The sequence below is a fragment of the Scyliorhinus canicula genome, chromosome 4 (assembly GCF_902713615.1).
Source record: "Scyliorhinus canicula chromosome 4, sScyCan1.1, whole genome shotgun sequence".
NCBI lineage: Eukaryota > Metazoa > Chordata > Chondrichthyes > Carcharhiniformes > Scyliorhinidae > Scyliorhinus > Scyliorhinus canicula.
Genome location: NC_052149.1, coordinates 131,920,619 through 131,937,604, shown reverse-complemented (window position 1 = coordinate 131,937,604; position 16,986 = coordinate 131,920,619). Strand labels below are relative to the sequence as shown.

Genomic DNA, 16,986 nt, shown 5'->3' with positions numbered 1-16,986 from the left:
GCCCCACGGAGCTTAAACCTATGCCCCCTGGTGACTGACCCCTCCAGCCTGGGAAAGAGTGCCTGCCCATCCACTCTATCCATGCCCCTCATAATCTTGTAGACCTCTATCAGGTCACCCCTCAACCTCCGTCTTTCAAATGAAAACAGTCCGCGTCTATTCAGCCTCCACATAGCTAACACCTTCCAGACCAGGTAACATCCTAGTAAACCTCCTCTGTACCCTCTCCAAAGCCTCCACAGCCTTCTGGTAGTGTGGCGACCAGAATTGTGCGCAATATTCCAAGTGCAACTTTACCAAGGTTTTATACAATTGTAGCATGACTTGCCAGTTTTTATACTCGATGCCCCGTCCAATGAAGGTAAGCATTCCGTATGCTTTCTTGACTACCTTGTCCACTTCTGTTGCCACCTTCAAATATCTGTGGACATGCACGCCCAGATTTCTCTGACTTACTATATTCCTAAGAGTTTTGCCATTTACGGTATATTTCCCCCCTATGTCAGACCTACCAAAATGCATTACCTCACATTTGTCCGGATTAAACTCCATTTGCCATTTCACTGCCCAAGTCTCCAACCTATCCATGTTCTGCTGTATCTTCTGACAATCCTCAACACTATCTGCCACTCCATCAACCTTGGTGTCATCTGCAAATTTACTAATCAGACTGGCTACATTTTCCTCCAAATTGTTTATGTACACTACAAACAACAGAGGCCCAAGCACAGATCCCTGTGGAATACCACTAGTCACAACCCTCCATTCGGGAAAACACCCTTCTACTGCTACCCTTTGCCTTCTGTGACCGAGCCAGTTCTGTATCCATCTTACCCCATGTGACCTTTGATCCCATGTGACCTTTGTACCAGTCTTCCATGAGTACATGTAAACAACATCCACTGCCCTCCCCTCATCAATCATCTTTGTCACCTCCTCAAAAAACTCGATCAAGTTAGTGGGGCACGAACTCCCCTTCACAAAATCATGCTGTCTATCGCTTATGAGTCCATTTGTTTCCAAATGGGTATAAATCCTGTCCCTGAGAATTCTCTCCAATAATTTACCTACTACCGATGTGAGGCTCACCGGCCTATAGTTTCCAGGATTATCCCTGCTACCTTTCTTGAACAGCAGTGCCACATTAGCTATTTTCCAGTCCTCTGGGATCTCACCTGTAGCCAATGAGGATACAAAGATGTCAGTCAAGGCCCCAGCAATTTCCTCCCTTGTTTCCCTCCGTATTCTGGGATAAATCCGGCTCAGGAGACTTATGTACCTCAATATCTTTTAAAAGACCCAATACCTCCTTTTCGATGTTAACATGATGCAGACTATTCACAAACCCTATCCAAGAATCATCTTCCACAAAGTCCCTTTCCTTGGTGAACACTGATGCAAAGTACTCATTTAGTACTTCGGCCATTTCCTCTGGCTCAACACATAGATTTCCCCCCCCTGTCCTGAAGTGGTCCAAACCTTTCCCTGGCCACCCTCTTGCTTTTCCATATGAATAGAAAGCTTTGGGATTCACCTTAATCCTACTTGCCAAGGACTTTTCATGACCCCTCCTAGCCCTCCTAATTTCCCGCTTCAGTACCTTCCCACTTTCTTAATATCCTCAAGGGTTTCGACTGTCCCCACCCTTCTAGACCGTACAAAAGTCTCCTTTTTCTTTTTGACGAGGTTCAGAATATCCCTCATTATCCAAGGCTCCCTAAACTTCCCATACTGATCCATCGTTCTCTCAGGAACATGACTTTCCTGAATCTTAATGAACTGTCGCTTGAAACACTCCCACATGTCCAATGTTGATTTACCCTCCAACAGACGCAACCAATCCAAATTCTTCAATTCCTGTCTAATCTTATTGTAATTTGTCTTACCCCAGTTTAGGACTTTAACACGGGGGTTACCCTCATTCCTGTCCAAATGTACCCTAAAACGTACGGAATTGTGGTCACTGCTCCCAAAATGTTCCCCTATTGAAACCTGAACCACCTGTCCAGGCGCATTCCCCATACCAGATCCAGAACTGCCCCTTCCCTAGTTCCATCAAGAAGGCTTCCTGGACACACCTTATAAACTCTGCCCCATCCAAATCCCGAGCACTAAGTGAGTCCCAGTCAATATAGGGGAAATTAAAATCCCCGACCACAACAACCCTGTTACTTTTGCACCTCTCCAAAATCTCTCTACCTATCTGTCCCTCTATCTCTCGCTGCCAGTTGGGGGGCCTGTAATAAATGCCCAACATTGTGATTGCCCTCTTCCTGTTCCTGAGCTCTACCCAGACTGCCTCATTGGGCAATGAGCCCTGAGAGGTGTCCTCCCACAGTATGGCTATAATATTCTCCCCAACCAGTAATGCTACCCCCCCCCCCCCCCCCCCCCCCCGCCCCCACCCTTTTTACATCCCCCTCTATCTCTCCTGAAGCATCCATATCCTCCAATGTTCAGGTGCCAATCCTGCCTGTCCTTTAACCATGTTTTTGTGATAGCCATTGTAATTTCAAGTGCTAATAAGTGTTCCAAGTTCATCTGCCTTACCCGCTATACATCTGGCTTGCAACAAATACACTTCAATCCAATGCATTTAAGCAGACAGGGTGATGTTGTTCTCATATTTTTGTTCTCTATTTCCCCTTCAGTTATTACGCCTTCTACGCTAGTGTACTGGTTTCCTTCCATACTCGTTTAAATCCTCCCAAGTGACTCTAGCAAACCTCCCAGCCAGGATATTGGTGCTCCACCAGTTTAGATGCACCCCATTCTTTTTGTACAGGTCACACCTGCCCCAGAAGAGATCACAGTGGTCCAAAAATCTGAAACGCTCCCTCCTAAGCCACCATAAAACATACAGCACAGAAGGAGGCCATTTGGCCCATCGAGTCTGCACCGACCCACTTAAGCCCTCACTTCCACCCTATCCCCTCCAAACCGTTTTGGACACAAAGGGCAATTTAGCATGGCCAATCCACCTAACCTGCACGTCTTTGGACTGTGGGAGGAAACCGGAGCACCCAGAGGAAACCCACGCACACACGGGGAGAACGTGCAGACTCCGCACAGACAGTGACCCAGCGGCGAATTAAACCTGGGACCCTGGCGCTGTGAAGCCACAGTACTATCCACATGTGCTGCCCATAACCAGTTTATTTCTCACTGGCACATGGCACAGGGAGTAAACCTCAGATTACAACCCTAGAGGTCCTGCTTTTAGCTTGCTGCCTAAATCCCTGAACTCCTTCTGCAACACTCTTCCTCCCTATGTCATTAGTACCAAGTGTACTACGACCTCTGGCTGTTCACCCTTCCCCTTCTTATAGAACATAGAACAGTACAGCGCAGAACAGGCCCTTCGGCCCTCAATGTTGTGCCGAGCCATGATCACCCCACTCAAACCCACGTATCCACCCTATACCCGTAACCCAACAATCCCCCCTTAACCTTACTTTTATTAGGACACTACGGGCAATTTAGCATGGCCAATCCACCTAACCCGCACATCTTTGGACTGTGGGAGGAAACCGGAGCACCCGGAGGAAACCCACGCACACAGGGGGAGGACGTGCAGACTCCACACAGACAGTGACCCAGCCGGGAATCGAACCTGGGACCCTGGAGCTGTGAAGCATTTATGCTAACCACCATGCTACCCTTATGTCCTGTGTTCGTTCAAAGACTTCCTTGACCCTGGCACCAGGGAGGCAACATACCATCCTGGAGTCTCTTTCCCGTCCAAAGAAGTGCTGATCTGTGCCCCTTACTATAGAGTCCCCGATAACTATTGTTTTCCTGCACTTTGCCCTCCTCTGCTGAGCAATAGAGCCAGTTGTGGTGCCACTGACGGGGCTGAATGGCCTCTACTTTAATGCCCGGAGTGTTTCAGGTAAAACGGATGAGTTAAGGGCGAGTGTTGACACGTGAAATTATGTTATAGTAGCCATCACGGAGACGTGGTTGAGGGAGGGGCAGGATTGGCAGCTTCACATCCCGGGATACAGAATCTTCAGGAGGGACAGGAGAGGGGGCAAAACAGGGGATGCATTGCACTATTAGTGAAGGAGTCAATTACTGCAGTAAGGAGAGATGATATCTTGGTGGCGTCAAATGAAGCTTTGTGGGTAGAGCTCAGAAGTAAAAAAGTGACAGCCACATTGCTAGGTGTTTATTATAGACCCCCAGGTAGCCAGCGGGAAATTGAGGAGCAAATATGTGCGCAATTTGCAGAAGTGTGTAAAAATAATAATAAGGGAATTATAGTGGGTGATTTCAACTTTCCCAACATTAACAGGGATAGTCATTGTGTTAAGGACATAGATGGAGCAGAGTTTGTAAAATGTATAAAAGATAACTTTTTAGCTCAACATGTGGAGGGTCCAACAAGGGATGGTGCAGTGCTGGACCTAATTCTGTGGAATGAAGCGGGACTGGTGGTTGATGTGATGGTGGGGGCGCATTTTAGTGATAGCGACCACAACATGGTACAATTGTTATGGACAAGGAAATATGACAAATTGCAGAAAAAGGTCTTGGATTGGGGGAGAGCAGACTTTAGTAACATAAGGCAGGATCGGGCCAAAGTGGATTGGAACAAGTTACTGATGAGGATGGAGGATAGCGCTTAGAAATCAATTAGGGGAACAAAGGGGGTATAAGAAATCTCTAGCTGGTAAAAGTAGGGAAAATCCCAAGATATTCTTTAAGTATATCAATGGGAAGAGGATAACTAGGGGAAAAGTAGGGCCCATTAGGGACCAAGGGAGGAATCTGTGGGTTGAACCAGAGACATTGGTAGGATGTTAAATGAATATTTCACATCTGTCTTCACCCAAGAGAATGAGGAGGCAGATATGGAACTCGGGGAGAGAGACTGTGAGATTATTGAAGAAGTTGTCATAGGGAGGGACAAGATATTGGAGATGTTGGCAGGTCCGGACAGGCAGGGAAGAGATGGTCGAGTGAGGGAACCATGGTTGACAAGAGAGGTTGAATGTCTTGTTAAAAGGAAGAAGGATACTTATGTAAGGCTGAGGAAACAACGTTCAGACAGGGCGCTGGAGGGACACAAGATAGCCAGGAGGGAACTGAAGAAGGATTAGGAGAGCTAAGAGAGGGCATGAAAAATCTTTGGCGGGTCGGATCAGGGAAAACCCCAAGGACTTTTACACATATGTGAGAAATATGAGAATGACTAGAGCGAGGGTAGGTCTGATCAAGCACAGTAGCGGGAGATTGTATACTGAGTCTGAAGAGATAGGAAAGGTCTTGAACGAGTACTTTTCTTCAGTATTTACGAATGAGAGCGGCCATATTGTTGGAGAGGACAGTGTGAAACAGACTGGTAAGCTCGAGGAGATACTTGTTAGGAAGGAAGATGAAGCTGCTGCCAGACCTGCTGAGATTTTCCAGCATTTTCTCTTTGGATTCAGATTCCAGCATCCACAGTAATTTGCTTATATCCAGTGTTTAACTCACTGCCACTTCTCTTCCAGGATTGCCGACCCTGAAGAATTGCTGCTCTTCTCTCCGACACAATTTCCGTATGGTCTTCCCCCACTATCCACCTTCACTGCTTTCCATTTCTCTGTAAGAAGTCTTACAACACCAGGTTAAAGTCCAACAGGTTTGTTTCAAACACGAGCTTTCGGAGCGCAGCTCCTTCCTCAGGTGAATGGCGAGGTAATGGCATTCCATTTCTCTCTTAGTGTTGGACAAGGTATTTACCAAGACTCGCTTCCACAGCCATATTTCCTTCCTCAGTGATTGTCTTCGTCTCCGACTTACCCCACGGGGATTTCAACTTAAATTCCACCCAGCATGTAACCTCCAGGATTACAGGTACCTCCAGGATATACAACATTCTTCCAACTGCTGCTCTCGCCGCATCCTGAAAGCCACACTCAGTGCCATGCGGCATCACATGGAGACACTCGACATCTCTCTCCAGCAACACCGTCTTACTCTCTCTCAAAGCTGTCCCTTTCCCCAGTTTCATTTCATCCTTCGCATCATTCGACGTCTTAATAAGAATCTTTCCCTGTTTCTTGCAGATGTTAAGGAACGCAAGCTTCAACAATGCATCAACACCGCTGCCCATCCCAGACTCTCCACCAGTCCCAATCCCTCGTACCCCATAACTCCCATCCCCAGCCCTTCCCACGTGTCCACCATACCCTCTGACCTTCCCCTCTCTGAGGCTGAGCGTGCTGTTCTCAGCAAAGGACTCAGCTTTGTACCCTTACGTCCCCACCTCAATGAATTCCGGGCTCAACGTGATGTTGAACTCTTCTTTCATCGCCTTCGTCTCCGTGCCCACTTTGGGCAAGAATCCTCCCCCCGTTCCACTGATCCTTTCATGTGCCTCCAACATTGTGCCTCCCAAGTGGACCCCCCCCCCGCCGGGACAATTACCTGCCCTCGATCTTTTCATTGAGAACTGTCGGCGGGACATTGGCTGTCTTAATTTTTCTGCCGCCATCACCCATTCCAACCTCTCTCCGAACATTTTGCCCTTCACTCCGTCAGGTCCAACCCAGACTTTGTCATCAAACCTGCCGACAAAAGGGGGTGCTGTTGTCGTCTGACGCACTGACCTCTACTTCGCAGAGGCTGAGTGCCAACTCTCAGATACTCCCTCTTACCTTCCCTTGGACCATGACCAGACCACTGGACATCAAGCCATTATCTCCAACGCCGTTGGCGTCCTAATTTTCTCCGGATGCCTTCCCCCTACGGCTTCCAACCTCAGTCTCTTCCCAAAATCCACTAAAAGGACTGTTCCGGCAGGCCCATTGTGTCAGCATGCACCTGCCCCACCAAACTTAATTCCTCTTATTGTGACTCCATCCTCACTCCTCTGGTCCATTCCCTCCCCACCTACATCCGGGATTCCTCTGATGCCCTGCGTCATATTGACAGCTTCCAGTTCGTGGGCCCTAACTGCATTCTATTCACCATGGATGTGCAATCCCTCTACACCTCCATCCCACACCAGGATGGCCTGAGAGCTCTTTGCTTCTTTCTCGAAAAGGGGCCCGGACAATTCCCATCCACCATCACTCTCCTCCGCCTGGCTGAACTCGTTCTATCTCTCAACAACTTCTCCTTTAACTCATCCCACTTTCTCCATGTCAAAGGTGTAGCAATGGGTACCCGCATGGGTCCGAGCTAGGCTTGCCTTTTCATGGGCTATGTGGAACATTCCTTGTTCCAGGCCCCCTCCCACAACTCCTTTACCGGTACATCAATGCCTATTTTGGTGCTCTCGCCCGGGCCTGGAAAAATTCATCATCTTCGCTTCCAGTTTTCACCCCTCCATCACTTTCACCTGGTCCATCTCAGACACTTCCCTTCCCTACCTTGATCTTTCTGTCTCCATTTCCGGCAATAAACTATCTACTAATATCTACTACAAGCCCACTGACTCCCACAGCTATCTGGACTACAGCTCTTCGCACCCTACACCCTGTAAGGACTCCATCCCTTTCTCTCAACTCCTTTGCCTCCGTCACATTTGTTCCGACGATGCCACTTTCCAAAATGGTGCTTCGAAAATGTGTTCCTTCTTCCTCAACCGTGATTTGCAATTGTTGACAGGGCCCACAACAGTGTGGGGTCCATCTCCCACGCCACTACCCTCCCCCCTCCCCTCCCTCCCAGAACAAGGATAGAGTCCCCCTCGTTCTCACATTTCATCCCACCAGCCTCCGCTTGCAAAGCATAATCCTCTGCCATTTTCGCCAACTCCAGCGTGATGCCACCACCAAACACATCTCTTCATTCCCTCTGTCAGCATTCTGCAGAGACCATTCCCTCCAAGACAATCTAGTCCACTCCTCCACCAGACATAGTACCTCTCCCATCACCTATGGCACCTTCCCCTGCAATCGCAGAAGGTGTAACACCTGCCCCTTTACCTCTTCCATGCTTAACATTCCAGGCCCAAAACACTAATTCCAGGTTCAGCAGCGTTTCACTTGCAACTCTTCCAATTTGGTCCACTGCGTTAGCTGCTCCCATAGAAACATAGAACAGTACAGCACAGAACAGGCCCTTCGGCCCTCGATGTTGTGCCGAGCAATGATCACCCTACTCAAGCCCACATATCCACCAGTAACCCAACAACCCCCAATGTGGTCTCCTCTATATCGGAAAGACCAAAAGCAGACTGGGTGCTCGCTTTGCTGAGCATCTTTGGTCTGTGCGCATTCAGGACCCTGACCTTCCCGTTACTTGCAATTTTAACAAAAGACCCTGCTCCCATGCCCACATGTTGGCCTGTTGCAATGTTCCAGCGAAGCTCAACTCAAACTGGAGGAACAATATCTCATCTTCTTGTCTCATCGAATTCAGCAACTTCAGATGATCAGCTCTACTCCACCTCGACCCATTTATTTTTATCCCATTTCATTTTATCTGTCTTTTCTTAATATATATTAACCCCCCCCCAAATCTTATCCATCTTTCCTTAACCTTTCTCCTCTTTGCTTCCCCCTCCCCATCCCCCCCACATCTGCAGTTCAGCCTCAGATGTTAGTTTCTCTGCTGTTTGGCCTTTCAAAGAACAAAGAAAAATTACAGCATAGGAACAGGCCCTTCGGCCCTCCAAGCCTGTGCCGAACCAGATCCTCTATCTACAACTGTCACCTATTTTCTAAGGATCTGTATCCCTCTGCTCCCTGCCCATTCATGTATCTGTCTAGATACACCTTAAATGATGCTATCATGCCTGCTTCTACCACCTTCGCCGGCAATGTGTTCCAGGCACCCACCACCCTCTGCGTAAAGAACTTTCCATGCGTGACCCCTAGTAATTGAGCCCCCCACTCTGGGGGAAAAAGCTTCTTGCTAGCCACCCTATCTATACCTCTCATGATTTTGTAGATCTCAATGAGGTCCCCCCGCAACCTCTGTCTTTCTAATGAAAATAATCCTAATCTACTCAACCTCTCTTCATAGCTAGCGCCCTCCATACCAGGCAACATCCTGGTGAACTTCCTCTGCACCTTCTCCAACGCATCCACATCCTTTTGGTAATGTGGCGACCAGAACTGCACGCAGTATTCCAAATGTGGCCGAACCAAAGTCTTATACAACTATAACATGACCTGCCGACTCTTGTACACAATACCCCTTCCGATGAAGGAAAGCATGCCGTCTGCCTTCCTGACCATTCTCGACCTACGCAGCCACCTCCAGGGTACAATGGACCTGAACTCCCAGATCTCTCTGTACATCAATTTTCCCCAGGGCTTTTTCATTTACCGTATAGTTCACTCTTGAATTGGATGCTCCAAAATGCAGCACCTCGCATTTGCCCGGATTGAACTCCATCTGCCATTTCTCCGCCCAACTCTCCAATCTTATCTATATTCAGCTGTATTCTCTGACACTCCACCAATCTTAGTGTCATCTGTAAACTTGCTAATCAGACCACCTAAACCTTCCTCCAGATCATTTATATATATCATAAACAACAGTGGTCCCAGCACGGATCCCTGTGGAACACCACTGGTCACAGTTATCCATTTTGAGAAACTCCCTTCCACTACTACTCCCTGTCTCCTGTTGCCCAGCCAGTTCTTTATCCATCTAGCTAGTACACCCTGGACCCCATGAGACTTCACTTTCTCCATCAGCCTACCATAGGGAACCTTATCAAATGCCTTACTGAATTCCTTGTATATGACATCTACAGCCCTTCCGTCATCAATCAACTTTGTCACTTCCTCAAATAATTCTATTAATTTGGGAAGACATGACCATGTTGCCTATCACTGATAAGCCCATTTTCTTCCAAATGGGAATAGATCCTATCCCTCAGTATCTTCTCCAGCAGCTTCCCTACCCTGACATCAGGCTCACCGGTCTATAATTACCTGGATTATCCCTGCTACCCCTCTTAAACAAGAGGACAACATTAGCAATTCTCCAGCCCTCCGGTACCTCACCCATGTTCAAGGATGCTGCAACGGTATCTGTTGAGGCCCCAGTTATTTCCTCTCTCACTTCCCTCAATAACCTGGGATAGATCCCATCCGGACCTGGGGACTTGTCCACCTTAATGCCTTTTAGAATACCCAACACATCCTCCCTCCTTATGCCGACTTGACCGAGAGTAATCAAACATCTATCCCTAACCTCAACATCCGTCTTGTCCCTCTCGGTGAATACCAATGCAAAGGACTCGTTTAGAATCTCACCCATTTTCTCTGACTCCACACATAACTTTCCTCCTTTGTCCTTGAGTGGGCCAACCCTTTCTCGAGTTACCCTCTTGCTCCTTATATATGAATAAAGGGCTTTGGGATTTTCCTTAACCCTGTTTGCTAAAGATATTTCATGACCCATTTTAGCCATCCTGATTCCTTTTTCAGATTGGTCCTACATTCCCGATATTCTTCCAAAGCTTCATCTGTCTTCAGTCGCCTAGACCTTATGTATGCTTCCTTTTTCCTATTAGCTAGTTTCACCTGTCAGCCATGGTTCCCTAATCTTGCCATTTCTATCCCTCATTTTCACAGGGACATGTCTGTCCTGCACTCTAATCAACCTCTCTTTAAAAGCCTCCCACATATCAAATGAAATGAAATGAAAATGAAAATCGCTTATTGTCACGAGTAGGCTTCAATGAAGTTACTGTGAAAAGCCCCTAGTCGCCACATTCCGGCGCCTGTCCGGGGAGGCTGGTACGGGAATCGAACCGTGCTGCTGGCCTGCTTGGTCTGCTTTAAAAGCCAGCGATTTAGCCTGGTCAGCTAAACCAGTAAATGTGGATTTACCTTCAAACAGCTGCTCCCAATCCACATTCCCCAGCTCCTGCAGAATTTTGGTATAGTTGGCCTTCCCCCAATTTAGCACTCTTCCTTAAGGACCATTCTCGTCTTTGTCCATGAATATTCTAAAACTTACGGAATTGTGATCACTATTCCCAAAGTAATCCCCGACTGAAACTTCAACCACCTGGCCGGGCTCATTCCCCAACACCAGGTCCAGTATGGCCCCTTCCCGAGTTGGACTATTTACATACTGCTCGAGAAAACCCACCTGGATACTCCTTATAAATTCTGCTCCATCTAGAACTCTGACACTAAGTGTATCCCCGTCAATGTTGGGAAAATTAAAATCTCCTATCACCACCACCCTGTTGCTCCTACATCTTTCCATAATCTGTTTACATATTTGTACCTCTGTCTCACGCTCGCTGTTGGGAGGTCTGTGGTACAGCCCCAACATTGTTACCGCACCCTTCCTATTTCTGAGATCTGCCCATATCGCCTCACTGCTCGAGTCCTCCATAGTGCCCTCCTTCAACACAGCTGTGATATCGTCTCTGACCAGTAATGCAACTCCTCCACCCCTTTTACCTCCCTCTCTATCCCGCCTGAAGCATCGATACCCTGGGATATTTAGTTGCCAGTCATGCCCTTCCCTCAACCAAGTCTCAGTAATAGCAATAACATCATACTCCCAGGTACTAATCCAAGCCCTAAGTTCATCTGCCTTACCTACTACACTTCTTGCATTAAAACAAATGCACCTCAGACTACTAGTCTCTTTGCATTTGTCATCCGCTCCCTGCCTACTCGTCCCCTTCGTCACGCTGACTTCATGATCTAGTTCCTTACAGGCTTTAGTTCCCATCCTTACTGTCCACTAACCTTTTTCATTTATCTATTATTTGATATTATAGTTGGACTAAGTTAAACTTAAGATTAAAAATGGCAGGAGATCTCAGACCCGTGTTATGCTCGGGGATGGTTCCCATCCCCCTGCCACATTAGTTTCAACCCTTCCCAACAGCGTTAGCAAAAGCACCCCCAAGGACATTGGTTCCAGTCCGGCCCAGGTGTAGACCGTCTAATTTGTAGTAGTCCCACCTCCCCCAGAACTGGTCCCAATGTCCCAAAAATCTGAACCCCTCCCTCCTGCACCATCTCTCAAGCCACACATTCATCCTAACTATTCTTTCATTTCTATTCTGACTACCATGTGGCACTGGTAGCAATCCTGAGATTACTACCTCTGAGGTCCGACTTTTAAATTTGGCTCCTAACTCCCTAAATTCTGCTTGTAGGACCTCATCCCGTTTTCTACCTATATCATTGATGCCTATATGCACCACGACAACTAGCTGTTCACCCTCCCCTTTCAGAATGTTCTGCAGCCGATCTGAGACATCCCTAACCCGTGCACCTGGGAGGCAACATACCATTTGGGAGTCTTGTTTTCGACCACAGAACCGCCTATCTACTCCCCTTACAATTGAATCCCCTGTGACTATAGCCCTGCCAGTCTTTTTCCCACCCTTCTGTACAGCAGAGCCAGCCACGGTGCCATGAGCCTGGCTACTACTGCCTTCCCCTGGTGAGCCATCTCCCCCAACAGTATCCAAAACGGTATACCTGTTTTGGAGGGAGACGACCGCAGGGGACACCTGCACTGCTTCCTGCTTTTGCTCTGCCTTTTGGTCACCCATTCCCTTTCTCCCTCAGCAATCCTAATCTGTGCTGTCACCAATTCGCTAAACGTGCTATCCACGACCTCCTCAGCATCGCGGATGCTCCAAAGTGAGTCCATCGGCAGCTCCAGAGCCGTCATGCGGTCCAACAAGAGCTGCAGCTGGACACACTTCCCGCACGTGACGGAGTCGGGCATCGGCCGCGTCCCTGAACTCCCACATTGAGCAAGAGGAGCATAACATGGGTCTGAGATCTCCTGCCATTTTTAATCTTAAGTTTAACTTAGTCCAACTATAATATCAAATAATAGATAAATGAAAAAGGAAAACAAAAGAAAAATTGTTACCAATGACACGATAAAAAAAAAATAGAAATAGAAAAACCTTGGGGGCGATTCTCCGATATGGCGGCCAAGTGTTCGCGCGTCGTGAACATAGTCGCGTTTCACGACGGCGCGAACAGTGCCCGGGCACGTTCTATTCTGGCCCCCACAGGGGACCAGCACGGCTCCTGGAGCGGTTCACGCCGCTCCAGCCTCGGTACATGGCACCAAATGGGCGCCGCGCCAACCCGCGCATGCGCAGTTGGGCCAGCTCAATCCTGCGCATGCGCAGTTGGGCCGTGCCATCCTGTGCATGCGCAGGGAACTTCTTACGTGTGCTGACCCCGACCCAACATGGGGTCGGTGTTCAGGGGCCGGCCGCGGCGGAATGTAGGCCCGGGCGGGAGAGGCCAGCCCGCTGATCGGTGGGCTCCGATCACGGGCCAGACCCCTTCGGAAGCCCCCTAGCATTACCGCAGAGTTCCCGCCGGCCGCGACCAGGGGTGGACGGCGCCAGCAGGATTCTGTCGTATCGGAGCGGCAGCTCAGCCCATCCGGGCCGGAGAAATGGCTGCCCCGCCGATTCCAGCGGCCGGCGCCGCGCCAAACGCACCTCGGCAAATGGCGCCATTTCCCGCACCTCACGGCCCGGCATGGGGCAACACACTTCAGGGAAAAGAAAAAAGAAAAACTACTTACCAGTCACCAGCCAATCACTTACCTGCTGGCTGTGATCTTTTGTTCTCCCTGGGGACTGCCATTAACACTCTTTCTCCTTGATATCTGTGGCCATTAGCACCCAGTTTCCCTGAGTTTCTGTGGCTATGACTCATCTTTCATTGTCACTCCACAGTATAAATATTTCCCACTTTGTCTGTTAGCTTTGACAAAGAGTCATCAGACTCGAAACGTCAGCTCTTTTCTCTCCCTACAGATGCTGCCAGACTTGCTGAAATTTTCCAGCATTTTCTCTTTGGTTTCAGATTCCAGCATCCGCAGTAATTTGCTTTTATATAGGAAGAGTGTGATTGCACTGGAAGGGGTGCAGAGGCGTTTCACCAGGATGGTGCCTGGGGTGGAACATTTAAGTTATGAACAGAGGTTGGAGAGGCTTGGGTTGTTTTCGCTGGAGCAGAGAAGACTGAGGGGCAACCTGATCGAGGTGTACAAGATTATGAGGGGCATGGACATGGTGTATAGGGAGCAGCTGTTGCCCTTAGTTGCAAGGTCAGTTACGAAGGGACACAAGTTCAAGGTGAGGGGTGGGAGGTTCAGTGAGGATTTGAGGAAAATCATTTTTACTCAGAGGATGGCGACAGTCTGGAACGTATTGCCTGGGAGGGTGATAGAGGTGGGTTGCCTCACATTCTTTAAAATGTACCTGGATGAGCATTTGGCACATCTTAACATTCGAGGCTATGGGCCAAGTGCTGGTAAAAGGGATTAGGATTGGCAGATTAGGCGCCTTTCATGCGGCGGTGGAGATTCGATGGCTGAAGGGCCTTTTCTACACTTGTTCTGTGATTCTTCTCTGTGATAATAATTGTGATTTTCCGCCTGTAACAGATACACAGATGTCTATGGACATATCAGATGGTGAAGGAGAGCTGGCAGCAGTGTTCAAGATTTCTGAAAGAGCTGATGAGGAAGGGAAGGAGGTGAATACCTCACAGCAATGTGGAATGGCAGCTGCAGTGGAGGAGGGAGAGGACTGTCAGGAGGGGAAGATGTCTGATTTGAAGGCTAATGTTGATGAGTTCAAGTTAAATATTGTGGCTTGTGTGAAGGAAGAGGCCTGTAATGCCCTGACTGCTGTGATGGAGGGAAGGCACTCAGAATCCTCTGGAGGTGAGGAACCTGCGGCTTTGGGAGTAGAAGTCCAGCAATCTAGAAGCGCACATGGAAAGCATCAGGCCCACGCTGCTGGTGATGAAAATGAAGATGATTTGAAACTTCTTGAGCGCTTACATCAGGAACAGGTTAAAAGTACAGACAGTCGTCAGGCCACTTCTAACTTGCTTCATCAAACTTTGACTGAATTTAAGATGGATGTTAGCCACAATCTGCAAAGACACAATGAGATTCTTCAGCAGCATCTACAAAGAAACAATGAGATTCTTCAGCATCATCTACAAAAAAACAATGTGATTCTTCAGTGGCACAATAATGTTCTGATACAGCAGAATGAGATTCGAGACCAGCATCTACAAAGAAACAATGAGATTCTTCAGCAGCAGAATGAAATTCTTCAGCAGCAGAGTGAGGTTCTTTGTCAGCTTTTGCGAAGAAGCAATGAAACTTTGAGTGGAATGAGACAGATTCTGTCTCAGATTGAAGTGCCTGCACCTTCTGGCCAGCAGCAGCCCAGTGCAGAGACATCTGCTGTTGGACATGCCTCTAACACTGGAGAGATCCTGTCACGGGGACGGGGAAGGTGCAGAAGAAATTAGGGTCCTTCCCTCCAACACTGGTGTTGGACGGTGGCACAGTGGTTAGCACTGCTGCCTCACATCCCAGGTTCAATTTCAGCCTCGGGTGACTGTGTGGAGTTTGCACTTTCTGCCCGTGTCTGCGTGGGTTTCCTCCGGGTGCTCCGGCTTCCTCCCACAGATGTGCAGGTTAGATGGATAGCCTATGCTAAATTGCCCTGTATGTCCAAATGGTTAGGTGGGGTTACGGGGATGGGGTGGAGGTGTGGGCTTAAATGAGGTGGATGCTCTTTCCGAGGGTCGGTGCAAACCCGATGGGCCGAATGGCCTCCTTCTGCACTGTAAATTCTATGATTCACTGCCTCCGCTATCTCACTCTGCCTCCTCTATCATGAGGAATACCTTTCTTTTTGGTCTGGGTTTTTGCCATGACAGAAAGCCTCTCCGCCATGAGGCCAATGACCGAAGAGCCCCGAATCTGGAAGTCCGTCCCCTACAATAACAGCACTTCCTATTTTCATGAGGCCAGGGTCAGGATTTGCATGTCACTGAGACAGCTGTCCAGAGAAATCAGCAGCTGCCTCCACTTGTGTGGATTTGGCTGAGAGGTGTCTGAAAGAATTGACCCAGTAGGTGCTGGACTGAAATCCATTGATTCATTTGGATAGATAAATTGGGTACCCTTGTGGAGCAGAAAGGTACTCCTTTGGATATGGTTGCCACACATCTTTGGGGCAGGTAGGTTGCACTCCGGGAAAAGTAAAATGTTCTTTGGAAATACTAAAAGTAGGCGTGAATGTGTGTATAAAGTACATAAATCCATTAGAACTGAGAGCTCATTGGAACTGTCAAGAACAATTGCTAAAAATGTCAAGATAAACTGTCAGAAAGTTGTCAGGCTCAAAAGACATTTCACACTTTAACTTTAACTCTTTGAAGAAACTGATTGGAGTGTTAAAATGATTGCCTTTCACTCTGTGGACTGGATCAGTGTTGCATGACAGATCTCGCATTATCACCATCCATTATTGGGAGGCGGCGAAGTGGTGGTACTGTCACTGTCACTGGACTCGTGGTCCAGAGACCAGGGTAATGCCCTGTGGATCCAGGTTCGAATCCCAACATACCAGATGGTAAAATTTTTATTCAAAGTCTAATGATGACCGTGAAACCATTGTCAATTGTCGTGAAACCCCATCTGGTTCACGAATAGAACATAGAACAGTGCAGCACAGTACAGGCCCTTCGGCCCACGATGCTGTGCCGACCATTTATCCTAATCTAAGATCAACCTAACCTACACCCCTTCAATTTACTGCTGTCCATGTGCCTGTCCAAGAGTCGCTTAAATGTCCCGAATGACTCTGACTCCACCACCTCCGGTGACAGCTCATTCCACGCACCCACCACTCTCTGTGTAAAGAACCTACCTCTGACATCTCCCCTATACCTTCCTCCAATCACCTTAAATTATGTTGTTTCGTGACAACCATTTCTGCTCGGGGAAAAGTCTCTGGCTATCCACTCTATCCATGCCTCTCATTACCTTGTACACCTCCATCAAGTCCCCTCTCTTCCCTCTTCACTCCAGTGAGAAAAGCCCAAGCTCCGTCAACCTTTCTTCATCAGACATGCCCTTCAGTCCAGACAGCATCCTGGTAAACCTCCTCCAAGGTATCCACATCCTTCCTATAATGAGGCGACTTGGCACAATATTCCAAGTGTGGTCTAACCAGGGTTTTATAAAGCTGCAGCAAAACCTCGCGGC

General features: G+C 48.3%; 1 protein-coding gene across 3 annotated transcripts in view; it reads left to right on the top strand.

Annotated features, from left to right (window-relative positions):
• The window catches only part of LOC119965007 (zinc finger protein 234-like), a 53,984-nt gene that overhangs the window by 29,903 nt on the left and 7,095 nt on the right, over positions 1-16,986 (top strand). For 2 of the 3 annotated variants that reach the window (XM_038795204.1, XM_038795203.1), the window contains exon 5: positions 14,356-15,372. In XM_038795204.1, coding sequence (XP_038651132.1) covers positions 14,356-15,239 — 884 coding nt within the window. In that variant the 3' untranslated portion in view covers positions 15,240-15,372. Of the gene's footprint in view, positions 1-14,355; positions 15,373-16,986 lie in introns of those variants that run through there. The other variant, XM_038795205.1, reaches the window with a different exon arrangement.